This window comes from Eublepharis macularius, chromosome 1 (assembly GCF_028583425.1).
Source record: "Eublepharis macularius isolate TG4126 chromosome 1, MPM_Emac_v1.0, whole genome shotgun sequence".
NCBI lineage: Eukaryota > Metazoa > Chordata > Lepidosauria > Squamata > Eublepharidae > Eublepharis > Eublepharis macularius.
In genome coordinates this window covers 17,505,362-17,532,995 of record NC_072790.1, presented here as the reverse complement: position 1 = coordinate 17,532,995, position 27,634 = coordinate 17,505,362, and the positions used below count along the sequence as shown (strand labels likewise).

The 27,634-nt window shown below is 44.4% G+C and overlaps 1 protein-coding gene across 1 annotated transcript; it reads right to left on the bottom strand.

Annotated features, from left to right (window-relative positions):
- Nucleotides 1–709: 709 nt before the first annotated feature.
- RAB1A (RAB1A, member RAS oncogene family) lies at nt 710–26,664 on the bottom strand. Its single transcript, XM_054976767.1, has 6 exons — nt 26,256–26,664; nt 14,714–14,786; nt 11,254–11,349; nt 7,880–7,975; nt 5,284–5,415; nt 710–2,789 (listed from the first exon to the last, which is right to left on the bottom strand). Exons 1-6 carry the CDS (start codon nt 26,276–26,278, stop codon nt 2,592–2,594), a joined length of 618 nt encoding a protein of 205 aa, XP_054832742.1. The 5' UTR covers nt 26,279–26,664; the 3' UTR covers nt 710–2,591.
- Nucleotides 26,665–27,634: the final 970 nt, after the last annotated feature.

Below are 27,634 nucleotides of genomic sequence, written 5' to 3'. Positions count from 1 at the left end.
ACGTGAAGATGGTTATCGTATCACCTCTCAGTCATCTCCTCTCCAGGCTAAACATACCGAGCTCCTTCAACCTTTCATCATAGGATTTCAGTCATGGAGGCTTGCAATAAGATGTATACATCAGCCACCTCTTTGAATTCCAGATCTCATGCAGTACAGTGAAAGAGAGAAATTTAGGGATTCTGCCAGATTACACAAGCACTCGTCGATGCAGTACACATGCAATTCAGAGGACCATACCCCACCTCTTTGCGCTTTAGGAGTTCCCTGAGGTTCAGAAATGGAAGTACACACCAACTCCCTGGAACAACCGAGCAGATTCACTTCAGATGTTCGCATACAATGTAGAGAGCTTCAACAGCAGGTCTGGAAAATTCCAGGACACTTAAGATTCTTGGAACAAGTTCAACCACGGTTCTGGATAAAGCTTTATTTATTTTGAGGTGAACACACATGAAACTACTTTAAACGGAACGAGGCCATCGATCTATTCAGGTCAGAAGCAGCAGCTCTCCGGGGTCCTTGGGCAGAGGCCTTTCCCATCACCTGCTGCCTGTTCCTTTCAAGGGAAGATGCCGGAGACTGGCCTGGGACCCCTTCTACATGCCAAGCAGAAGCATTTCCGCTGAAGCCACAGGACCTCCCAGCAAATGGTCAATGACGCCACTTCCTAAAAGCACATCATGAATTGATCCACTATAAGCACACGTCATTATGAAGTACACTTTATTGTGAAATTCTCAGGAGAGCAAATTCAAAGTTTCAATAATTTCAATCTTCTGACAACAGTATGAAGACTTAAAGGACTCTACATTTCAGCGGTGGAGGCAGATCACGAATGGCCGTCCCCCACTTCCTGGGAGGCAGCTTCCATTTTTAGTGATTTGCTAACAACACTTGCCTCCCAACATACCCAAGGGGGGGTTTTGCAGTCACATCTGGGTGTTTCTTCATACAAAAAAAAAGCCGTAATGGCAGTTTTGAACAAATCTTTTGCAAAAAAAAAAGAGAGATTTGCAGTCTCTGATCAAGTTGGTAACTATAATCCCAGATGTCAGGCACTAATGGATTAGTCTCTCTGTACAAAATTTCTACTACTCAAACTCCCATTTTGTATTGAAGAGCTTCTCTTCCATATGCAACGTTACACAATAATCTTCCCATCTCTTTAACTTCTTACCAGTTCCCACCATTCCAGCTTCCTCGTGCCTTTGGGCATAACCAAGCCAACCAATAAATTGCACTAAGTTTTATTAAAGTCAACAGTTTGATTGTGAGACAATGGAAGTAACATTATATAGAAAAGACATAACATAGCGCCGGAGTTAACATCACCTTGTTAGTTTGAAGTCATTCATATGTTAGGAAAAATACTGTTTTCCTCTTCTACGACAGAGCAAAACAAAAGACAAATTATTTCTAAATGAAATCATTTAGAAACAGATCCAGACACTTAGGGGTGGGGTGGGAGACAGAAAGAATGGCAGAGTTAGTGATTATGATCCTATAAACAACGTTTAGCTAAGTTGTTTGTCCCAGGATTATCAAATGCCAGAAACATCATGACAACTTAGTCACTGAGGGTGTGCTTGCTAGTTAGCTGCTAGGAGAAGAGGATCTGATCTAAGGAAGGTTCTAGAGTGCCTTTGCTGCACATTAAAAGGAACATTTGGGGGCACAATGCAAGCCCTTCCCCTTAGCCGTGAGAATTAAGACAATACTTATCACCATACAGTTTGATATTTACTTCCAATAAGTACAATATTTATTAAACATTTCTTCGGTTTGTTACATGTTGTGCAACAAATGACAATATTCTGCAGCCACAAATTATACGTAGAGTAGGATGAAGAAGTCAATGGCAGGGATCCCAGAGCCACTTGAGCACAGGTGAAAGCCTGGGGCAACCTCCCCCCTCCCGCCATTTCCCTCGGAACTGCAGCCCCCTACGCCAGATCAGGAACTGCTTGTCAAACTCTGCTCAGAGGCATTGAGGGGGAGAGAGGGGCTGCGGGTTGAGAAACCTTCCTGCCTCCCGTTGGGTGTGTGGAACTGAATCAGCGTGGCTCGTGGATCCAGGTCGCTGGCTGTTTCTCCATTTACAACTCTACAAGGAGAAACTAGCAAATCTGATCTTACACAGAATGTCTTACAGAACTTTTGTGCATGGAAAAATGGCAGACGTGGTTGTGCTGTTGGGGATACAAAAACGGGCTCAACTTCATCTTCAGAAGGCTAAACCCGAGACTAAACCTGACATCTAAACATGCCAATATAATCAGAACAAAAAAAATATATTCCAAGTTTAGCCAACCACAGGAAACAGTCTGATATAAGAAAAAGCAACGAGGATTACACGCGTTTTATAAACCAGCACACAAAAGGTTTAACACATTTCTGAAAATGAAGTTAGCTTTGTTGAATCGGGGGAATAAAAAAAGTCAGTATTGACCATTTACAATCTCTGACCTTTGTGGAGACGATAAGAATCTGTTTGTAGTGCAGCTACATACAGTACAATTTCAGGCTTTATTTTTAAATTTGCAGTTGGGTTCAGATTCATTGCTGAGAGACAAGGTGGGAGGCGAGTTTTAGCAGCAACCTCCACTGGACTGCTTGACTGGAGTGCTCTGGATTTTGACGTTGGACTTCTCGGCACCGCCAGCCGTCGCGCCGGGCCCCATCCGCTTTTTGATCTCAGCGGCCATGGTCATGAAAGACTGTTCTACGTTTGTTGCGTTCTTTGCACTGGTTTCCAAAAAGGGAATCCCAAGGGAATCTGCAAATTCCTGTAGGGAGGAAAGCATATTATACTATTAGCTGGGCCGCCCAAAGCATTGGTGAGAATCAAGTTAGTCTACCTTTAGCCAGGATATGCTGGCATGCTGTAAGAGGGTATGTGCCAAAAGGAGAGACAGCGAGACCTAGAAGATACTGGAAAAGCTCCTAGGAAATACTCTTCTGGAATGAGTAGAATGATTTAAGACAAGGAGTTATTCAAATGTGTAGGGTGAAACTTTTTATGAAAAAAATCCATAGCATTAGATAAGTGCTGTGAATGCTTTAAACCAAAACTTTTCCAGAAATGTGTGTTTTGCTCAGCAATTAATACGCTCTAACCTGTATAACACACGGCACGACTGAAGAGTTCAGTATTCTCCACCTTATAAAATTTAACTCTTATCCAAATACGCTGCTAGCCCTGTTATGACTGCATGCAACTATTTGGTCAAATATGCTTGTTAGCTACAAAATTTGTGTCTTCTGCTTTCAACTTTTTCCCTGTCTCTCAGATGGGACAAAGATATTATGTGCTAAGGCAGCAGCGGGTGCAGCTCTCTGTCAAGCACTCGAAACAGCTATACTGGCTAGAGCTACACTTTTGCATGTGAAAATCCTAAGGTATTTATATATCCATAAATAAGCCAAATACAATTTTATATGCTTAATTAAGGGCACTTTCACACACAGATATTAATCCTGTTCTGCGTTACTTTTGGTCAGAAACGTTGTAAAAACAAGGTGGGATCTTTTCAAAGGGGGCACTTTCAGATGGGCTCTTTAAATTGTATGCCTAGAGCACCTGAAACAAATTCGGATTGTGCCATGTTTTCCCACGCTGTCCACCTTTTTTGTTCCCTAAGTTGCGTGAAACAGACAGAAATGAATTGATGATTTGTGGTTTAGATGATTAAGAAACATTTTTTAGATAAATAGAAAAAAGAGAGCTTTTCTTTGTAACCATAGACTAAAAGAGTCCAGTAGCACCTTTAAGACTTACCAACTTTACTGTAGCATAAGCTTTTGAGAACCACAGCTCTCTCTGTCAGATGCATTGTCAGCTGTTGACGATGCATCTGACAAAGAGGGCTGTGGTTCTTGAAAGCTGACGATGCATCTGACGAAGAGAGCTGAGGTTCTTGAAAGCTTATGCTACAGTAAAGTTGGTTAGTCTTATAGGTGCTACTGGACTCTTTACTATTTTGCTACTACAGACTAACACGGCTAACTCCTCTGGATCATAGACTAAAAGATAATTTTATAACTGTACTTGTATTTGCCTCAGAGAAAATGGGAAGCCTTTTCATTCTTCCTTTATATTTCTTTTGTATTTTATTTTCTCTTTTTTCCCCTCCCTCCCTCTCTCCTTTTTTCTATTCTTTCTATGCTCTATGTACTTTATGTTAAGTTTTGTTACTTGTATATTGTCTGTTTAAATAAAAAATAAACTTCTGAAAAAAAGGACAATACTTGCCCTTTGGTGGTAGGGAGTGCCCTCGTCAAAGTTGACTTATGGCGACCCCTGGTGGGGTTTTCCTGGCAAAAGACTAACAGAGGTAGTTTGCCTCTGCAACCTTGGTCTTTGTTGGAGGTCTCCCATCCAATTACTAACCAAGGCCAACCCTGCTTAGCTTCTGAGATGTGATTAGATCAGTCTCTCCTGGGCTATCCAGGTCAGGAGTTGCCCTTTAAGAAGTCTGAAATGGGGGGGGGGGGGGAAACTGTTCACCGTCAGAGTAGTCAACAGTTATCAGAAGGTGTCCTGATCTGGCATGGAGTCCAGTGAATTAGTAGACAGGCAGGGTTTGGGTGCTGTTCCTCTCAAAAGCAGCTAGGAGTAAAAAAGTGTTATCTACTGAGGTATCCACGACTACAAGCCTCTCAAAGATTTCATACTGTAAGTTCTTTAGAACCAGCTCACAATTGTCATTTCATTTTGTTTCATTCTGTGTCTGTGAACAGTCTAAGCGATAATATAAACTGCGTGGGTTAAAAGATAAACAAAGGGTAAGTTGTCCTGGTAGATAATAAATCTGTCCTGTGAATATTGGTCTCTTCAATGAATAAAACTTCGCCTCACATCTGAACCTCCTAGAACAGGGGTGTGTGTGTGTGTGTGTGTGTGTGTGTGTGAAACGAAACACCCCAATTTGGCCTGAGAGACTTTACTACATAAAAAGAGAAAGGCCGAAATAAAAGGGCGGGTTATTATGACACACGTTTTATGTTGTTAAAGAAGTAAAATAAGTTCAGTTTAGGTAAGTACCGTGTATGTTTCGATTTCCCACAAAATTTCCTTTCCAGAAAAAAAGGAAAAGGAAAACTCTGTTTTTTCCCTCATGGCTTCCAAATTTTTAGGAAAGTCTGCATCTCTAGCCAAAAGTATGACTGGCTAGAAAACTCCCCCACTGTGCTTTCGACTGGTCCCCTTTTCTTGACCTTGCGCTCCCTCTGTCTCATTTGGACCCTTATTGCAGAATCAGATCCAGGCAGCTGACATACCTTCGCTGTTGTGTAGTCGACTACTTTCTTTGTGGTCAGATCACACTTGTTCCCTACCAACAATTTGTTAACGTTTTCACTGGCGTAACGATCTATTTCTTGCAGCCACTGTTTTACATTGTTGAAAGACTCCTGGGAAGGGGGGGGAAAAGAAGAAAAAGGTCAAAAAGCGCCCCTGACAGATCACTGCAAGGCACTCCAGTCCAACAGCCCTGCAAGTCAGCTCAACGCTTACCTAGAAGAGGCGTATTTAGCCCATGGGAGGTTACAAAAATGGATGTTTCTATGTCTATTGCAATGTTGGATCCGCACTGCAAAAGCAGGAGCCGGCATCTGCAGTGGGCTTTCCTGCTGGCCCTTCCTACTACAGGCCATGCATTCACACACAGGAGGAAGAGCAGGAGGGCTGGGAGACCTTTGGGCATTGCATGGGAAGGAACATGAATGGCTGCAGCTGAAGGTGGGATCCTGGACACGACCCTGGACCTGTTCCCTCTGGAGCCAAGCCCTTCCCTCCTAGGCCCAGCACTGTACTCCATACACTTACTCTTCAGGGTGCACAACTGCAGCCAAGAAAGAGCATCTCCAAGGCCCAAGAGCAATCAACTCCTGCCAGCGCTGCACGCTTAGTGCTAACCGTGGGTGTGGGTGGGAAGAGTAGCAAGCAATCCCAAAGAAAGAGACACTTCACTGTTTAACCAGAGGACTGTCACAGGAACCTGTAGTGCCAATCCAACCTGGCAGATGCATTCTAGAACACAGCGCTTGCGGTGTACCGTGATGGTGCCATGGGATGGATTCCATCTTGTATTTGCATTTAACAGTAGGTGAGGCAGTCAGAACAAAGGTCCAGCATCTCATTTACCATGGAAGCTAACCAGATGACCGTGAAGAGCCACAGCTGGGGTGAGCCCCTCCCTCCCATTCCAGCAATTGGCACTGATCCCAGTCTGCCCCTTCAAATGCATATTTGCAGTTTCGGGGGCTGCAGTTTCGGGGGCTCAAATAGGGTCTAACCAGGGCTTTTTTTCAGCAGGAACGTGGTGGAACGGAGTTCCGGAACCTCTTGAAAATGGTCACATGGGCTGGTGGCCCCGCCCCCTGATCTCCAGACAGAGGGGAGTTGAGATTGCCCTCCGCGCCGCTCGGCAGCGCGGAGGGCAATCTAAACTCCCCTCTGTCTGGAGATCAGGGGGCGGGGCCACTGGCCATGTGACCATTTTCTCTGAGGGCAACCCACTGAGTTCTACCACCTCTTTTCCTAGAAAAAAAGCCCTGGGTCTAACACTATGTATCTTTCAGCAGCTTTGGCTGGTACAGCGGCCCCTCCTAACATTGACTTTCCATAGTTAGCCATGGTTTGTATACCCGTTGGAACATGCTAAGCTGGTCTGCACTGCCAATATTCAAATATTTCACTGGTTGCCCATTGGATTGAGCATAAGCCATGGTATTAGTTTAGACTCCTAAACTAAAAGGACTCTCTCCTCTACTATTTAAAATTCTGTGGTGTCTACAAAAGCTAACCAACAGCCTTCTAGCACTAAAACCAGATCAACAAGAATGTAATCCAACAAATCTGCCAGCAGAGAAAAAAAATCAAAGATTGGAATGGCAAAAGCAACCAGAATTCAGACCCTAGCCATCACTAATAATCAGTCCTCCCAAATCATGAGAAATCATGAGAAGCTAAAATGGTTTTAGCTCAACACTTGAAAGCAAGAGGGGGCAGAGCTAAATGCATTCCTCTAGGAAGCCTAGTTCTGCAACTTTGGTGAAAATTCATTATAGGAAAAAAAAGTGACACGGTAATAAACTGCAACAAAAAACAAGGGAAAGAAACCCACCATGACATACTAATTAGAAATCAAATCAAATTCCTATTTAGAAATATTTACACAAGACTGGTAAGTCTCAAGGCCAATTATAAAGTTATATATTCATCATACAGAGATAAGAGGTGATGATACATAAGATCATTAACTCTTCTAGCAATATTTGTGGATCAATCCATGGCACGTGACTTATGTATTTATCTTTGGATGGCACCTTTTAAGAGACCTTGGATATACAGGCTGATTCTTTGATATGCATTCTGTATATATTTATTGTATTTTGCACTTAGTTACTCTGTTATAGAGAATCACTCTGTATGATGGGTATATAACTTTTGAGTTGATCTTGAGACTTACTAATCTTGTGTCAATGTTTCTAAATAGCAATCTGATTTGATGTCTAATTAGTACGTCATGGTGGGTTTCTTTCCCTTGGTTTTTGTTACTGAAAATTCATTGGTAACCCACCAGACCTCTGACAGTGAGGCAACAAAGCAGGGGTTGCTTAAATGACCCAAAAATATATGGGCCACAGGTGGTCCTAATACCACCCAAGCCATTTATAGAGTTTCTTGGCTTAATCCAAAATGCTTATATTGACCTAACAAGAGGAACCAAAGAGCCAGCAAAGTTATTTCAGGATTGGGGTTTGGGCGGGCTACTCCAACTACCTGCATGAATAAAACCACACTTCCAAGGTTTGCTTTGAAGAATGCTTTCAGACACGCTACTTCTCGCGTGCCAGATACACAAGTGCTTACCTGATCCGTAACATCATACACAACTATAATGCCATGAGCTCCTCTGTAGTAACTTGAAGTGATTGTTCGAAATCTTTCTTGCCCTGCTGTGTCCCACTACAAAGAGAAAAGAGAATTCAGATGGCATTTTCTCCAAACTGCGGTGCCGTTTCATCCTGTTTTAGAGAAGGTTAGGAAAAAATCCTACAATAGCACAAGGTACTCAAATGATCCTGAATGAGATGCTGTGAATTGTCCACCATAAAGACAAAAAAAAAAGACTTCAGGTATTCCATGAAAAGGCATATAGTAGGATCCACATACTACTGAACTCATTGGCAAAATACTTCTAGACATTATGCCAGGTATCAAGACCTCACGGGGAAAAAGCTGGCAGCTCTAGGAAGGCCAGGCATTTTGAAGAACAGATTGAAGTCTTGTACATCACCCCTTTCATCGTTCCAAGACATTAGCAGCTGAGAAGTCAAAGCAATGAAAGTATACAGGAGAACATGGAATTTATAGAGGGAAGACAATAAACTGGCCTAAGGGGCAGGCGACACACCACAGTTCAAAGGTTTCTGCCACATTTGAAAAGCACCCACACCCCTCGTGAAGGTCCTACAGTTTCAATACCTCCATGAGATTCACAGTTTCTGTAACCAACCTGCCCAGCTCTTTCAGTTAGAAGCCTTTTATAAAAATGTACTTCTTAGCTACTGACAACACAAAGCTGTTATCCAGTCTGCAAAAATCTATCACTTCTGATTGGCACTGCATTCCCAAAGGCACTGAAACACTTTGCTGTTTTATATGCAGAAATCTACAACTGCTTTGATTCAAAAATCCATCACCATTAGTATTATAGAAACTTTGTTCACCTTTACTGTTAATTTTATTAACTTGGTTTCAAGAATCCCAGTTGCCTAGTTACCCAGGTATCTGAAAATGTTGTCACAGCAAGTTAAATATTTGCCAGCAGAAACAAAATATAATTTTTTTACCAAGCTAGCCAAGTACAGCTCAGGAATCCGTAAGGGGAACGACATTCACACAGGAGACAGAGAGGAGATGTGATTCACAGAATATAGCAAGGTGGATAAAAATCAATGGTTTTTAAAAAAAAAATCAGATTTTTTAATTTAAATTGGATTTTTTAAATATAATGTTTTTTTGAGGAAAAATCTATCTAAAGATAGTTTTCTATTTAAGACCATAGAATCATAGAGTTGGAAGGGGCCATACAGACCATCTAGTCCAACCCCCTGCCCAGTGCGGGATCAGCCTAAAGCATCTCTGATAAGTATTCATCCAGCCTCTTCTTGAAAACTGCCAGTGAGGGGGAGCTCACCACTTTCCTAGGCAGCTGATTCCACCTTTGAACTACTCTGACTGTGAAAAAGTTTTTCCTAATATCCAGCCAGTACCTTTGTGCATGTAATTTAAGCCCATTGCTTCGGGTCCTATCCTCTGCTGCCAACTGGAACAGCTCCTTGCCCTCCTCCAAATGACAGCCTTTCAAATATTGAAAGAGAGCAATCATGTCCCCCCTCAACCTCCTCTTCTCCACATTACATTACACTACATTATAGTCCAAAGGTTATTCATCATGAAATAAGGATTGGTTTTTAATTATGTAGCACGAAGCTGTATATTCATGCAAAGTTTAAATTTTTGGGTCAACGAATTCTATTACTCCATGCACAATGTCATGCTCTTCCAGAGGTTTCTATAAGATTATTGGGCAGTTTTTCTACCTAGAAGATATTATCACTTTATGCTTGGTTTTACAGTTCTCAAAACTGTGAATCTGCAGAGATCACATGTCTCTTCTTCACAGCAAAAAGGTTACAAAATAAACATACGCAGCTGAGAAAAAGACCTTAATCCCATTGTTCCTTTGCAAATCTGTGTACAAAGAATCAACCCCTTACCAAGTTTTAAAAAGTACTAAGTTTTTAAAAAATTCAATGAATAGAAGATTGTTGGGAGTGGAACAGATCTGCACAAGAAGCTAAGTGTGAGGAGTCTTTATGCAGAAAAGAATGATTTAAATCTAGTCTTACTGAGTAGTGATTTAAATCAATTTAAACCAAACCCACCCTGGAACACAGCCAGCGATTTGGTGCAGCCTGAATGGAGCAGACAAGCAGCAGCAAGGGAGCCACTTTGGTTGTCTTCGTCTGACCCATGCGCCTGAGGGGTCAGCCCTGGTAGGCACAAGCCAGGTTGGTTTCCACGGAGCGTTTCTGCTGACAGAAGCATTTACCTCCCCCCAGCAACCCAAACTGCTGCTCCGAGGGGCTACCGTTGGCGGGGGCGGGGGGAGGCAATGAAACAGTACTCCACAGACAGAAACCCTTCCATCAGTAGAAATGCTCTGTGGGAGTCAAGCCCAGAATTAGCTTCAACAAGGGGACAAAGATCTGTAGCGTCACCACCACCATGTTCTGAGAGGCTCCCTCCAGTTATTCTGCACTCAGTCAGTCTCTTCACGGAAAAGCACACCACTGAACGGTAAGTCCACACCATGCTAAGTTCCCCCACCGCTTTGCTGTTCACCAAGAGTACTTGGGGTCACGCTCAAGGTTGACTGAACTTACCATAAAAGCAGGGCCTGTCGACTGAGCTGCTACAGCTATCTTGGCATTGGCTTTATTTCCCAGACTAGTAATTGGCCAAGAGTTCAGAGACATTGCCTTGCTTAGAACAAATTTTGCAGCGTACTGATGCAGCAGGCGGAAAAGCCAAATGAATGGGATGCGCGTCCCTGGAAGGATCCTACCGGAGCTTGATGGAGCTTCCTCCGCAAGGCTTCCATCCCTTTGTTCTACTCCCTCGAGAACTACTCGGCCTCAGACAAAAGTCATTCCATTTTGTTTACCACGGCATGACGCACCACAACAAGAAGGCCATTAAGCTTCCACAGAGAGAGTTAGTCCAGTAAGATATAAACCAAAATGGAACTACTTTTGAGCCAAGGATTTTAAATGCTGGACATTCAGCAATCAGGCAAAGGTTCAACCAGTAAGCTGTGTGGAAGACAGTAGAAGCGAGCGCTTGGGCTCCATCCAGGCCACTGATTACTGGAAGCACCTAACGTTTAACTGGTTTGTGTGTGTGTGTAAAAGTGCCATCAAGCTGCAGCGGACTTATGGCAGCCCCAGAGAGTTTTCAAGGCAAGAGTCGACCAGAGTTGGTTTGCCACTGCCTGCCTCTGAATATTGACCGTGGACTTCCTTGGTGGCCTCCGAGGGCCAACCCTGCTTAGCTGCCAAGATCTGAGGAGATCAGGCCAGCCTGGGCCATCCTGCTCGGAGTTTTATAGCACCGTATTTTTCAACGTTTCACATCCAACAGAAACAAGATTTGTCAAGGAAACGGAGAATACTCACTATTTGAAGCTTGATTGTTTTCCCATCTAATTCTATAGTTCTGATTTTAAAGTCCACACCAATTGTGCTGATGTAGCTTTCCGTGTAGGTGTCATCCTAGAAAAAGAAAAGAACACCACAGTTTGAGTTGGCCCCAGTGTTTCTCCTGGGGCGTCAACGCAGGGGAGAAAAGCCTGGTCCAGGCAAAAGCTGCACAAATCCACGCAAGAAACACAACCACAACACTGGCACAAGGTTTCCTGCTGAAGCAGGCAGAGCTGTGTGGGCCAGCAGCCCCCACCCACCCACCCACAAGCAGTGCAAAGACACACACATACACACCCTCCCCAAGGCTGCACGACGCTCATATCGTGACATTGCAGGCAGGCTTACAACTCAGCTACAACTGTGTGACAGAAGGACTCAAGAGTCCCCTCACATGAGTGGACTGTCAAGAAGAGTTGAGGAAAGAGTGCTAATCCTTAGGAGCTCAGCCAGGAGCTGGTACAGGCAATTGGGATTTCTGAGATGGCATTAACAACACTCCCAGGAAATCAGATCCTGAGAAAGACACTCTTTTCCAGAGGGGGGGGGGGGCAATAAAACACCCAAGTTGTCAGATGAGTTTCCTGCCATGGGATGACAATCTGCTTGACTGTCAAAGTGGCTTTTTGTGTCCCCCGTGTTCTGCAATAAAGCCAAAAGCCACAGGCACGGAGGGGAGGGTTGCCTAGTCGCTGCAGGGAATGCAATTTGCAAACCCAGAACTGGGAGGCAGGACAGGCTGTCCGCTGGAGGAAAGGGTTAAAAAATCTGAACGTCTTTTGTTCCGGGTATGTCCGGCCTAGACCAGAAACAGGAAGACGAGAGGGGCACCCTGCCTCTACTGCCCATGTCCTAGAGAAGCCGCTCACCCGTCACACCGTTTGGAGATGCTGAGGTGATGTCTAGTTAAGTCTAGCTAAAACGTGTTTACATTCTTGTCCTTAGCTCTGCAGCAGACTTTGTGTTATAATATTATTTTCCAAGTGTTCTGTGCTCTGTAGTGTATCTAGGTATAGTATAATAAAGATCTTCCTCTGTTTAAGAACATACACTGTGTCAAAGTCTTCCCCTTGTGCCTAGATACTTGTTCAGGCTCACCTGCAGACTCCTGGCTGGGTCAGCAGATACAGGAGAAGGGAGTGAGGAACCAGAGGGCACCTCCACCCTGTACACACCATCTGCTGTGCTGGTGCCGGAACTCATTGTTACAGGGAGGGCTGGAATGAGTTTGGTAGCGGCAGAACCGTACAGTGGGACAGGGATGGGGGAGAAGCGGGAGAATGGCTTTCTTAGCCACATGCAAGCAAACCCAGATCACCCCCTTGGGCTGTAACGGGAGGTCGCTGCAGCAACTCTACTCGCGTTCCAGGCCCCACTGAAATGTACCTGAAGGATAGCTCAGGCCTTGTGTAAGGTTTGCCGTATGTGGGCCCTTCCAGGCTAAGCCAGAGATGATGCCGTCCCTCCTGAAAAGGCTAAAGATGTGAAGGCCCAAGGGGTGTGTGTGTGTGTGTGCGCGGAGAGAATGGAAAACTTTGGAAAAGCATCCCCCCAGACTTCTTCAATTATTCTGATACTAAAATAAGACAATTTCGGGTAACTCTGTGTGTGTGTGCGTGCGCACGCATGTGTGTGTGCGTGTGACCGCGATGATTTTCTCCCCGCTTGGGAAATGACTGAAATGTTGTAAGACCTCAAAATGTGTAATATGAAAATTTTTAGGCAAGGAAATGCAGCATTAGATAATGATAAGATCTATGAATAATGTAGACATTTTCAAGAATATGTTTTTATTTAACTGCAAATAATGTTGGCAATAGAAGACTATAATGTGTTTAATGACATTTTTAAAGAGCCCAGCATTTTCAGTTTTATGAGAAAACTGCACACAAACTGGGAGAGCAACGTCAAGCAAACCATATTGTGGGTGAGGGAGAAGGAAAAGCAGTGCGGTTAAGAAGCCAAGAGGAAATAAAAACCCAGCGCAGGAAAGCTAGAAGACGCATCCGGTCCCCTTACCTTTCCCCACCGGGTGAAGATTTTTCTCTTTTATCAGATGGTCCCTCACTGACCCTTGCTCCTATTCATATGTGCTGTTTTAAATGTTTTTTAAAAATGTATTATTTAAAAGATCTTTAATCCACCTTTCCATCTTTAAACACACACACACTCACACACACTGTGTGTGTGTGTTTAATCCCATTTTAATGTTTTCACTGTTGACTGCCTTTGTGACCCTAAATTGGGTGGAAAGGTGGATTAAAGATGTGTGTGTTATGTGCCGTTAAGCTGCCTCCGACCTATGGCGACCCTATGAATGGAAGACCTCCAAAACATCCTATCATTAAGAGACTTGCTCAGATCCTGCAAACTGGAGGACGTGGCTTCTTTGGTTGAGTCAAGCCACCTCGTTTTAGGTCTTCCTCTTTTCCTAGCATTATTGACTTCTCCAGAGAATCTTGTCTTCTCATGATGTGACCAGAGTACAACAGTCTCAGTTTTGTCATTTTAGCTTCAAGGGAGAATCCAGGCTTGATTTGATCTAGTAGCCACTTATTTGTCTTTTTGGCTGTCCTCGGTATCAGCAAAACTCTCCTCCAGCACATTTCAAATGAATCCATTTTCTTCCTGTCAGCTTTTTAAAGAAACTTCCACGGTAAGCCTTTGAATGTCAGTGCTGGGAGACAGTATCAGGGAAAGGTCTTGGCTTCTGTGCCGTCTGTTGGGCCTCCAAGACTGTTGCTGGACCACTGGCAGAGCACCTCATGTTCTTCTGACTCAGGTAAACCTACACAACTACTGTACTCACGTTCAGTCTAATAGTTCAAAACCCCTCCAGTGAAAAAAGAACACTGCAGACTTGCCTGAACCAAAGAGGGGGCTGGAGTCATGGTGCAGGCTGCCTGGAATCCATGGAACCCACCAAGCAGACGTGGATACTGAAAGGGGCTTTCAGCTTGTGCTCCTCAGGCAGCAGCCCTTACTTGGGAGTTAAGTCATGTTGAACTCAATGTGCCTTGCTTTCCAAGAAACCATGCATGGGATCCGACTGTTAAAGAGTTTCAAAAACTTGATTTGGTTGCTGCACAAATGTCACAGGGAGTTGGTCTTGTGATGATCTGGGCAGGGGCCAGGGCTCAGTGGCAGAACATCTGCTTGGCACGCAGGAGGTTCCAGGTCCCTAGCATCTTCAGCTGAAGGATCAGGTAAGAACAGAACTTTGTTTTTGCCTGCCAGAGGAATATGAGCCAGTATGCCTTTATCTTCATAGGGAAGAGTCTTAGACTGCATGCGCATGAGCAGAGCTCTTTCTTGAGTGTAAGGAGGTGCTTCCTTTGGTTACAAACAGTCAGAAAGCCAAAAACCCAACAGGAAGTACACAAACACAGGGTCAGCTTTTTAAGAAGGTTAATTGTTAACATGCAAGACAACTTACTGCAAACCTAAGGAGGAGGCAAGACTTCCCGACACCGGAATCTCCAATCAGAAGCAGCTTGAATAAATAGTCACTGCAAAGAGAAAAACTGGAATTGAAGCTGCCTGTCATATCAGGGATATACAACTCAAACAGTTTCAAGGAGCAGAATGGATATTAAATGGAGCTAAACGGGCTGCCCTATGACATCACCAAGCCTCAACCCATGAGACAACCTCTTAAAAGCGAGCAAAGAATGGGGGTCACTAGGGCAACCACAGCATCTGGGTTAGCTGTAGCCGGAACTTGGGCCCTGTCTCATTAATAGAGAAGGGTGCTTTGGGCCAATGGAAACTGGTGCCTCCCATGTGTGGTCGAGGCATTGCGGTTTCTGTGGTTATAGGTGCACCTTGGACTCTGCTGGGAGACTGTCCCTCCCTTGGGAGAAATTGGCAACTCAGTGCCTAGTATGAGGCATTGTGGTTGCCACAGCAACCGTAATGTCCTCCTCGGCTCCAATGGGAGACCAGAACGTCTCAGAAGAGGAGAACTTCTCCCCAAGGACACCTGGGCTCCTACTGGAGCCAGCCAAGGTACTGCTCTACTGAAGACAATCGTAGCACCTTGGAATCAGCTGACAGGGTCCTCCTCTCCTGGGATGAATGCAATTCATCTGCCTCTCCTGGTGGATGCAGATTTCCACCAAGCTAAAAGATCTCTTCCTGCAATCTCATTGGAAGGAGGACCTATTATGTCAAGCTAGCAGGGCCAGTATGGAAAGTCTTTCATGGGCTGCATGTTATACGCCACGTGTTGTATTATGAGACGTAGCAGCTGAAGCCATTTATCACACACATGTGTTTTCTTTGCTGGAAAAGCAGTTCAGCCCTGAAAACTGCTGGGGTCTACAAAGGTGACATTAGGACTGGAAATACATTCAGGTTTCAGCCATATTGCAAATTTAAGTATTTGATTTCCCTGGGATCTTGCAAACTGCGACTTTATGAGGGTACAGACTGCCCTTTCATTTCAAGTCCCCGCATTCCCAAGTTGGGAGCCATAATATTTAAGCAAGTTAAGTAAGTTTGAAACTAGCTTATATTTGTAGTACAGGCATGACCAAGAGTTTTCATTTCTAGGATGATGAAACTTGCACGTCAAGAGCTTAGTGTGATCATGGAAGAGTTTATTTCTTTTAGCTTAGAGCTATCATCATTTTAGACTTGTGCAGAATTACCATTACTGACTATTCCCAACATGGCAGAAGACCACTGTCTGTTTCCATCAGACCTGTATCACACATTTACTTAATACTGTTCACTGCCAGAAGCCAACGGTTAAGCACACCCTGTTATTGCGTTTTGAGATTGCAGACTCTAAAATATCTGATTTTTCACCTTATTTAAATCATATCTACACAAACCGTAAATTTTAGAATGTCTCAAACAGAGAGAGCACTACCTCACTTCACACTTCCACAAGCCACACATATGAAGGTATTAAAGCAATAATATACTACCATAAAAATTTAAGAGATTAAGAACTGTCTAACAGTAATAATGGCTTGGAAACTACTGATGTTCCCACAATATTGCTCAGTTAAGCACGGAGCATTCTGTCTGGGCAATATGTGCCGAGGGGTGACAAAACATGCAGCCCTAGGCTGAGGAGATACAGGAGATATAGGATACAGCCCAATATACTTTAGCAGAGACTACCAATTCGCTCAGCCAATGCCAAATATGGCTCCCACAAATGACAAATACTTAAGCTGGTGGCTGGAACTGGTTCTGATCACAAAGGATTTGGCCATCAATGAAGAAAAGAAGCTGTTAACAAATTTGCATTGGTGCTTGTAAATCGCATGTAAAACCAAAGGCCGTACAAGGCCATCTCCCCACCCACCCAGCTCTTTTATTAAAAAAGCATACAACTCTGAAGGCTTGCAGTATTAAAAATGTATTCGGCAGCCTCACACAGTGCATAGCATTTTTCCCCCAAAATGCACTTCACTTACATTTCCTTCAATGCATGGTTAACTGACAAATTAATTCCACCCTATCCCTAAACATTTCCCCTGAAAGAGATACTATCACACAAATTGGGTTGGATCCAGACAAGATTCTCCAACAGAAGAGTGTAACAGTTCTCTCCTCCCTTCCTTGCAGCCCACTAATCTCTGTGAAAGGCAGCTGCTGTGGAAGGGGATCCTCTGAAGAATGCCAGAAGCGGGGTCTGGAGCGGGAAGAGGGAACTGGTGGAAACTGCTCTCTTAGTCAGGATCCAACCCCCTTGTTTATACAATTGAGAGAGGCATACTTTATGGGCCTGTCCAATTATTTAGCTAAGCTTCAAGCAAGTTTCAATTCATGAGATATCACATCAGATACAGTTGTATTTATGGCATAAAATCCAGTTAGAGAATTATATGTAAACAGCATTAAGGCATCTTTATGCTCCTTGACGTGCTTGCAGCTGCCAGGTAGGAAGGAGGTCAGAGAACTGAAGGGCAGGGGGAAGGACTGAGAAATTTGGAACGTGCTTGGTTTTCCTCCTCCAAGGACTTCATTTAGTTTTTTTCAACAGAAGAACTAGAAATTTATGGGGCACGCTGGAAAACTATCAAATATTGTCTCTTGAAATGATTTTTAAACACAATGAGCAAGAATCCTCCTGCCATGGAAGCTGAGGACATCCACGGGATTGAAAGCAATATGTTCTGGCTAATAAGATGGCCATTACAATACACCAGCGCATCCGGTAAGCATCAGTACTTTCCAAGGCCACAGAAAAGGGGTTGCTTGGCTTTCAAGGGACACTGCTACCTGAAGTGAACGCCTCTTGTTTGATGCTGCCACAAGTACAGTCTGTTATAGCAGGCTGTGAATAGGAGGGCCCTTTGTTTATTCCCTTCCTGAAGACCAGAAGAGAAGATGTGGCCAGTGTGGCAGTTTTAATGGCTCTGAATGCTAAACGAGACTGCTGTCAACATGAGATTCCTTCCTTCATGGAATCACGTAAGCAGGGCCAGAGAGAATGCGTGGCTAGGAAAGGCCTACATTCCTGAGGCTGTCTCTCACCCCTGTACTTGCACAGCAAGACCTCATGAGTTTTCACCCCAAAAACTTTCTCTTTAGTGACAAAGTCATTTTTGATAGGTATGTGAAAAAACTTTTCATATGCTTTTAACACTTTGCCATAGGTTACAAAGAACACAATAAAGGTTGTCAGCAATTCCACCTTCTGGTGACCATAAATCCCCTGGAGTTATTGAAAACAGATCTTGCCCAACAATTATGGGCAAGCTTCCTATATGCAATATCCTTGATCCTAAACCGATACTACCAAATTGGGAGGAGTAGCAAACACCCAAGAAGATAGAATTAAAATTCGACAAGACCTGAATACTCTGGAGAAGTGGGCAGCTGTGAATAGGATGCAATTCAACAAAGACAAGTGCACAGTATTACATCTGGGCCACAAAAATGGGAAGCACAAATACTGGATGGGGGATACACTTCTGGGCAGTAGTATATGTGAAAGGGATCTTGGGGTAAGAGTGGACTGTAAACTAAATATGAGCAGTCAGTGTGATGCGGTGGCAAAAAAGGCTAATTCAATCCTGGGTTGTATCAAAGGGGCCATAGCGTCGAAATCGCAGATCATAGCCCCTCTCTATACTGCCTTGGTCAGGCTGCACCTGGAGTATTGTGTGCAGTTCTGGAGGCCTCATTTCAAAAAGGATGTGGACAAAATCGAGAGGGTGCAGAAGAGAACGACGAGGATGATCAGGGGTGTGGAGACTGAGCCCTACGAGGAAAGGCTGAGGGCCTTGGGAATGTTTAGTTTGTAGAAGCGGAGGTTGAGGGGGGACATGATTGCGCTCTTTAAATATTTGAAAGGCTGTCATTTGGAGGAGGGCAGGGAGCTGTTCCAGTTGGCAGCAGAGGGTAGGACCCGAAGCAATGGGCTAAAACTACATGCACAAAAGTACCGGATGGATATTAGGAAAAACTTTTTCACGGTCAGAGTAGTTCAAAAGTGGAATCAGCTGCCTAGGGAGGTGGTGAGCTCGCCCTTACTGGCAGTTTTCAAGAAGAGGCTGGATGAATACTTGTCAGAGATGCTTTAGGCTGATCTTGCACTGGGCAGGGGGTTGGACTAGATGGTCTGTATGGCCCCTTCCAACTCTATGATTCTATGATACTTGGACTACGTCTCTACTGAAACAAACAGGATTTGCTCACAATTATTTTAGAATCAAAATGAAAGACTAAGAGGTACAATACTGACTGTCAGGAGAGAGGTATCTCCAAGGGCTTCAACCAATTGTTATTTTTACATTCGCTTAGTCATTTGTTTCACAGTAAGTTTTAAAAGGAATGGGAAATGCTCCGTTATGCCTTTATTTCAATATATGACAAAATATATCGATGACAAGAGCCAGTTTGGTGTAGTGGCTGGAATGCCCGATGAGGGTTTGCAAAACCCACATTCAAATCCTGACTTTGCCATGGAAGCTCAATGGGTAACTTTGGGACAGTCACACCCTCTCAGCCTAACCTCCCTCACAGGGTTGCTGTTGTCAGTATGAAATGGAGGACAAGAGAACTTGTCCCCACTGGGGAGAGAGAGAGAGAGGGGATAAATGAAGACAAACAAGTACGTACACACATGTGACAGGCAGGACTGGCTCCAGCCCCACCTCTCCTGAGAAATCAGCCAATGAGAGGGGCCAGAGTTGGTGTCTGTTGGCTTTTGACTTTACTGAGATATTGCTGGTTGATTTCAAACCTGTTCAGATACATTGGCACATTCCCTGTTTAACCACGATTTATTTATCATTCCCTCCAGTGTTCCATCTTGCAAATAAAAGTTCTTCTGGTTTCTGTTTTAATCCTGGCTGGCCTGAAGTTGTTAGCTGAGGGGAAGCAACACGAACACACAAAAACATGCTCTAGTCATGACCAATGGGCCAATATATCTAAACTGAATGGTGGCAGCATATATATAGGGAAAATAAGTTCTGAGTTTCCTTTTCCCCAATAGGTAAATACAGTGACCTGGCTGCCTGTCTGTCAGAGCCTCTGGAAGAGGAGAGAGGGGACCTGGAGAGGATTTGGGGTCAGGGTTCTCTGCCTACTAACTGGAGGCTAGACAGGTAGCCCTTACCTGTCTGGAAGCCCCAAACCTGTGAAGGGAGGTTTAAGGTGTGTGGCAGGGTGAGTGAAATGCAAGAGGGGCTGCCATAAGACAATACAGTAGTTCCTTTTAATTTTAAATAGTGTGGGCATCCTTTGGGGTTAGTAAGTGCTATGAAGGAAGTGCATCTTTATGCTCTATACTTACAAGAAGGCACACTGGAGGCAGGGACCTACTATAGTATCAAGGTCTTCACAGATTAGTTACCTAGCACTTTATGCTATGGCCTGGCTGGCTTTCTTTCATTTACCCAATCACTCTGGAACAAATATATGATATTAATTATTATGACTGCTGTCATGAGGGAGCTAGATAAGATCCTTAAAGATAAAGATGTCTCTCTGGGAACCAAGATCAAGATAATCCAAACTATGGCATTCCCCATTACGATGTATAGATGTGAAAGTTGGACAGTGAAGAAAGCGGACAGGAAGAAAACTGATTCATTTGAAATGTGGTGCTGGAGGAGAGTTCTGCAGATTCCACGGACAGCCCAAAAGACCAATAAGTGGGCACTAGAAACCAAGCCTGAATTCTCCCTAGAATCTAAAATGACAAGATTAAGGCTATCATACTTTGGTCACATCATGAGAAGACAAGATTCTCTGGAAAAGTCAATAATGCTAGGAAAAGTAGAAGGCAGTAGGAAAAGAGGAAGACCTAAAATGAGATGGCTTGACTCAATAAAAGAAGCCATGCCCTCCAGCTTGCAGGATCTGAGCAAGTCTGTTAACGATAGAACGTTTGGGAGGTCTTTCATTCTTAGGGTCGTCATAGGTCAAAGACGACTTGACGGCACATCACACACACACACACACACACACAAGGCTTGATCAAGAAACAAGAAATAGAACACAGAATCCTTACAAGCCTCTAAATATTCATCACTGGGGCTCTGGAAGTTACAAAAATTCAAACGCAAGACAAGTTGCACTTTCAGCTTCTTTAATACCTCAAGAGCTCATGTAAAGATAAGGAAGTTAGACTGTACAAGGTAAGAGAAGCCTGAAGAGAGGAGTATACATTCTGCAAAAAGGCTTTTCATACAGTTAAGCCTCATGTTTATTAGACAACATAGCGAAAGCTGAGGTTCGACATGCAGTTCCTTGGAGACAAGAGGCCCACTGGACTCCGTGAGGGTTAGGGTGCACACGGAGGTCCCATCTGAACCTTTTAAACCATCATGTTCAAGAGGCTATCGCTTATAGCAATCCTGCTTAAATTCAAAGGCACTTTCAACTTAACCAACCCACACCACACAGGGAAGTACTTGTGTGTACATATGTAGTTTTCCTGATACTGTGAATTTGTTTCTACAGCCAAAAGAGATCCATAATCCCTGTGCTGTTTCAGATGGCATTTGGCATTAAAAATGTTCAGCAGAACGCTGAAGGAATACAACACGAACAGCCTACACATGAACAAGCTACTACTGCTGCAAGAGGCGACTTAAAATTCTAAGATTTAGACACTAAGCGTATTTTAGGCTTCCCTTATTTATCCCAGCTCCATCTTCCCTCCCGCCTCCCCACGTGTCCAGTTTTACGTTGCAAACTTCTCTAGGCAGGGACCCATGTTGGCTGTTACCCAACTCTTACGGATCATACACATTAACGTAATAATTTTTCATTTAACATACTTCATTAGCTGTCACTATATTATTATGGTGTCACTATATTATTATGTTAAGTGTTCACTTCCTATTCAATACAAGCAAGAATTGATAACAAGCTTGTATATCTCAGGGAGCTTTTTTATATCCTACATAGCAAATGTAGGCCTGGGAATCTTGCTGGCCAAAGACAAGTAAAAAATGCCATTGGATATGCTCAAGTCCTTGGGCGTTTCTTAAGCAACTGAAAGGATTCTAACCATTAGCTCTACCATCAAACTGCATATATGCTAGCTCAGATAAACTGATGCCATATTTGGAAATATCCGATTAAGATAAAAGCTTTTATATTCATTGCTGCTATTCCAAAAGATGATTTAATGTACTTCATGCCCAGTCAAGGTTTATGACCCACATAAACACATTTTTTGTTTGCATAAGAACTCTCTCCATGCACTACTTTACCTACGCACAGCTAAGGAGACATCTCTAACTTTTCGCTTCATCATTAAAACAATGCAAAATGAATCTCCCAACAGCTGATAAATTAAAACCATTCATTGCCTACAACTCTTATATCAGAAGGTGTATGTGAATGACCCCCCTCCCCTGCCCGGAGGTGAGAGAAGTGCTACCCTGACGGCACTTTATTTTCTACAGCTTTTAATGGTGTTTGAGCCACTCTGGTTTTCTTGGAAAGAGAATTAATAGGGTTTTATTGCATTATGTCTGGTTTTAATTTGAGCCATAAGGGGAAGAATATAGATAAGTAAACCGCCAGTGCTAGCACCAGCCTTAACCCCTGGGCACAAACCAACCAAACTGTTTTGGTGTAAGTTGTAGTTTGGTAAGAGAGACACTTAAAGCCCCATTCAGTTCAACTAGAATCTTACGCACCTGTTTCCCAACCAATCAGTCCAATTTTAAATTGTTTAACTTTAGTACGATTCTGCCTTTGGCCACTTGCTATATTCACTATTAATTAGTTCTAAGGCTCTTATTCCCTGTTAGCCAATTACTCTTCCTACAAACGCGCATTTCACAGAAAGTTTAGTCCAAAATAATTTGCCCATTGAATACAAAAATAAAAAACAAGAGGAAATATTCCGGTTAATACTTGCTTTAACTTCAAAGACCAAATCCTGATTTCTGTTAAGTTACTTGCTCCTATACTTGAAAATGCATACATTTTTTTCCTGATCTGAGGTGGCACTTTTATTAGATGCTTTGTGAATTCTCGACTGGAAGAGTGGGATACAAACTCCCTAAGTAAATATTTCTGTAAGAAAGACTAGGAACCGAAGCCAATCACTACGTTACCTGGAAACATCCAGAAAACCGTTTCTACCGCTTGCATATCCAATCAAACTACAGCTTGAACAAAACAGGATGCCCAAGGGAAAAACAAGTTAGTGATAGATGCAAACTGTTCAACAGCTAAAGAACAACCTCCTTCATTCTGGGTATTTGCTGCTACAGTTTTAAGTTACTGTGTCTTAGAAGGGTTTCACCGCAGTGCAGGGGCATTGCAAAATCAACGGTAAGCCCAGAAAGCGTTTTGCAAGAATCATGTGGCAAACACATGACCTGCAGTTCATTGAAGAACAGCAGTCAGCAGTCAACGGTAACCAGCTGCAAAGCAAGAGCTGGATCAACCGTCAGTATCAACCCAGGCTTTATTCCCTTATATCTTACTACGTTGGATGCCAAATCAACTTTATTAAATTCTGGCACAAAACAGCAATAGAACCATTACAATGTACGCTCACGTGTTCTCTCATGGCAGTAACTGGGGATGTAAACAAACTTTGCAAAGGTGGCCTGCTATATAGTTAGTCACGTCTTAGTTCAGAGGAGAAAATATCATTAACTTTTCATGACATGTCATGAAATCTCTCACTCCCCGTCTGTGAGCACTGCTGTCTGTAATCCAAACTCCATGGAGACCGTGCTAAAGGTTCCAGGCACTTCTCTTTGTGTTCCTCTTCAGTTTGGTTAAGTTTCTCAGCACACTTGAGAGAGAAAAAGCCAGACAAGCAGTGTGGTGATGTCGTGGAAGAGGTCAGAGAGCCAGCGATCATTCCTGTTCTTCCTCCATCAAACATGGAGATGGGAGAAGGTCTACACTGCTATGCTGGCACTGTTTGTCTCTCTGCCACCTCTATTTAAAGGTGTATGACCAATCATGCTACAAGTTCTACTTCAGCTTCAGCCTCCTCCATTAGTGCAAACTACTGGGAGAGGGGAAGGTTTGTGTCGTAATGTGATCGGACTCGAGGAGGAGTACAGGTAAGAGGGAGAGGAGAGAAAGACATGCACCAGAGAACGAAAGCAAGGGGGAACACAAGTGGGGTAGAGAGGTAACCAAAGAAATAAAACTGTAGAGACCTAGGAGCAGGAGAACGACCAAAGGGAGCAACTGAGAGATGGAATGCAGAACTGTGGTGATGGAAGAGATAGAAAAAGAGCACAGACAGCACTGTGGAACACATACCAGGAAATAGTAAAGATGGGGTGCAGTGAGGAAGAGGGTTATCAGATAATGGGATAAAAAGAAAGCTGTTTCAGAAGATCCGGCTCTTATTACTAAAATTTAAGAGGTCCTCAGACAGCCAGTGTGTAGTGTTAGACTAGGATCTGTGAGACCTAGGTTTGAATCCTCATTCTGCTGTGGAAGCTTAATGGGTGACCTTGGGCCGCTCACACTCTCTCAGCCTACCTCGCAGGGTTGTTGCAAGGATAAAAAGGAGGAGAGGAGAATGATGTAAGCCACTTTGGATCCCCATTGGGGAGAAACGTGAGGTATAAATGAAGTAAAATAAATGTTAAAACCTGAGTTATGCCTCACAGTTGTAAGGTTTATTGAGAAGGTGTGAAATGGTTTGAAGAGCATGAAATCGTACACACAAGTCTAACAACAAACCTTCTTAATAACTAATATCCTAAGCAGGTTACATCCCCCCACCCATGTTTACTTAAGCCGCTGAATAGTCAGGCGCTTCTCAGGTGTACGTTTCCAAAATTAAGGAATGCACACAGGTTCCAGCAGAGCTCTAGTTTTCAAAGGGGGAAGCATCCCACCCCCACAGCACATAGCAGATACTGATCTTGAAACTGACCTCTAGGACTCCACTTGTTACAGGCCTTTGGCTTGACAGATCTGAGCCGCTGAAAAACCAACACTGTCTATCATCAGCCTCAGTTATCCTTTTTCCAAATGTACCCAACCCTGTCACATCACTCCTAATGTGGCCTTCTCATTAAGGTTCCCTTTCACTTCTACCAGCCCCTTTTGCCTTTCTAATCAGCAGTCAAAGGTTCTATATTCCTTTATCCAGCACCAATTTTAATCCCATTCTTTCTCCCAGGAGACCAACATAAGCACAAACAGTTCTTCCTCCTTCCATTTTATCTACAGAACAACAGTTGACTAAAGTTATCCACTGAGTTTTGTGGCCAAGAGAGGATTTGAACTCAGGTCTCTCAGATCCCTGTTAAGAAGCCAGAGTAAGATTTGAGTCCAGTTGCACCTTAGAGACTAACCAGACTTTCAGGATATAAGCTATTGAGAGTCAAAGATTCCTTCGGATCTGGTATCTGACAAAGGGAGTTTTGACTCTCTAAAGTTTAGACCCTGAAAATCTTGTCGGTTTCTCAATTGCCACTGGATTCAAATCCTGCTGTTCTTCTGCAGGACAACACGGCTACATACCTGAAACTAGATTTCTAGGGGATGATCTTTCAAGAGTCAAAACTCCCTTTGTCAGATACAAGGGATCTTCATTCCTAGTTTCTGGCAAAAGGAGCTTTGACTCGTGAAAGCTCATACAAGGGAAGTCCACATGGTGTCTAAGGGGCCACTGGATTCTCACCTTGCTCTTCTCCTGCAGACCAACGCTTGAAACTACCTTGGAAATAAATCAAAATGGGTAGCCATGTTAGTCTGTCTGTAGCAGTAGAAAAGAGCAAAAGTCCAGTAGCACCTGTAAGACTAACAAAATTTGTGGTAGGGTGTGATTTTTTGGCTCATAAAAGCTGATACCCTACCACAAATTTTTTTAGTCTTACAGGCGCTACTGGACTCTTGCTCTTTTCTACTGAAACTACCTGTCAGGTAGGTTAGACTGAGACCCAGCGACTGGCTCACGGGGGATTTGTAGACAGAAGGATTTGAACCCAGGTCTCTGAGTATGGAAACAAGAAAAGCAGGTAAACCAAGATATGGGGAACAGAACCAGGGCAGCGCAGCCAAGAAGCATTTGAAAAGAAGCCACTCAGGAACACTACCCTGTGCTGGCTTTGTATGCCTAACAATCCTTGAGAGAATTTAGGCTGAGAGAAAGGAAGGATACGGCTGGTTCAAACCCGCCAGCGAGGGTGACAGCTAAGCGTACCCATCTCCAGGTGGTGGCTGGAGATCTCCCGAATTACAACTGATCTCCAGGTGGCAGAGATGAGTTCCCACGGGGAAAAATGGCTGCTTCGGACAGTGATAATGGGATATGGGACTATGGGATAATACCCTGCTGGGGCTCCTGCACCTCCCCAAACCCCGCTCTCCCCAAGCTCCACCCCCAAACTCTCCAGGAATTTCCCTCCCCGGAGCTGGCAACCCTGATCGTAACCCAGATCCTGGTCTAACCACTGCGCCGCACTGCCTCTCACGCCGCGCAAATGCCAGCACGGGCCCCCTTCCCTCCCTCCCTCCCCCCCTCGACGAGGGCTCCCCCTGCGCCTCCCCGGACTCACTATTCGGGGTTCATGCTGGACATGTCAGCGGGGGCCCGGCGGCCTGTGGAGGTCGAGGGCGCGGCGCGGCGCAGGCGGCAGCCAGACCCTCCGGGGGCGGCGGCGGCTCCTCGCGGGGTCCGGCGCGCTGTCCGGCGTCTCCCTGCCTTCCCTCCGCGCCGGGCTCGGCTCCCCCCCTCCTCACAGGCGGCAGCGGCGGCCTCCGCTTCGGCGACTCGGACCCAAAATGGCCGCCGGCCCCCGAACCAGGAAACAGAGCGGCCTTCAGTGCGGGGTGGAGGCTTACATGACGGTCGGGAGGCGGCAGGGGGCCCTCGCTGGGCGTTATGGGAAACCGAGTTTCTCGCCGCAGAGGCGGCTTCCACTAAGAGCCGGCGAAGGACTCCGTTTCCCGGCAGCCCCCTCCCGCGCCTGCGCAGTCGCACGCCTTTCTTTCCGGCTTTCCCGGTTGACTCGGCTTTGAGAGGCGGGTTCGGGATTGGCTGACAAGTGCAGCCGGCCGGGCAACATCAGCAGGGAGACGTGGCAGCTGGGGCGAGCCGTTGACCTCACCGAACAGGTTGGGGAAAGGAGGGGCGGGGCCGGGGAGGGGAAGGCGGGGCTGCCGGCTCTGTGGGCGGGGCGACGAGGGCGGCTGTGGAATTTGAAAGCGGCGGCTTTATGGGTCATAAGTTCGAGTCCCACCTTGGGAAGGGAAAAAGGAAGAAATAGCGATTGATCTGCGGGAAAAGACTGCCGGGAAGTTCTGTCAAAAAGCAAATAAAGACGCAGCAAAGTGTCAACTTGTATTTATTTACCCTGTGGCATTGTTTATGGAAGTGTCCTTGATACTGATTGTACTCATCTCACACCGTGTAACCTGTCTTGAGTCTCAGTGAGAAAGGTAAGGTCAGATGTTGTTAGCTCTTGTCTCTGTATAAAACAGGACTGAATATCTTCATAAGAGGGCAGAACAACAATTTTGTCTAATTGTCATTTTTTGCATCGAAGAAGATGCCTTTGAAACATCTGGATTCCTTGTTATCTTTCCTTTTACTTCTTAATCTTGTTCTTGTTGTATCCCATTTGAACGCATGTGTTATAACTTATTTCCCTATCATTGCAATTTTTGCCATGTTCACTCTTTGCTTCACATTCTTTTGCAAATAATGCAGTTACCAAACACAATCTATCCACAGTCTTTGCTGTAGGATTGGGTCTGGTAGCACCTTAGAGCAACAAGATTTTCAGGGTATGAGCTTTCGGGAGTCAGAGATCCATTTTTGAGAGACACAGTCTTTGCTTTGGCATTTCATTTTTTTTTTAAAGTTGTCAGACTTTGTATTGTCGAAGGCTTTCACGGCCGGAGAACGATGGTGGTTGTGGGTTTTCCGGGCGGT

What these genes read in the sequence shown, in the direction of transcription:
- RAB1A (XM_054976767.1), bottom strand. Translation starts at nt 26,278, where the DNA reads ATGTCCAGCATGAACCCCGAATA. An exon ending in TCCAGCATGAACCCCGAATA is followed by an intron (nt 14,787 to 26,255) that starts GTGAGTCCGGGG and finishes TTCTCTTTGCAG; the next exon opens with TGACTATTTATTCAAGCTGC. An exon ending in TGTATGATGTTACGGATCAG is followed by an intron (nt 5,416 to 7,879) that starts GTAAGCACTTGT and finishes CCCCCTTCCCAG; the next exon opens with GAGTCTTTCAACAATGTAAA.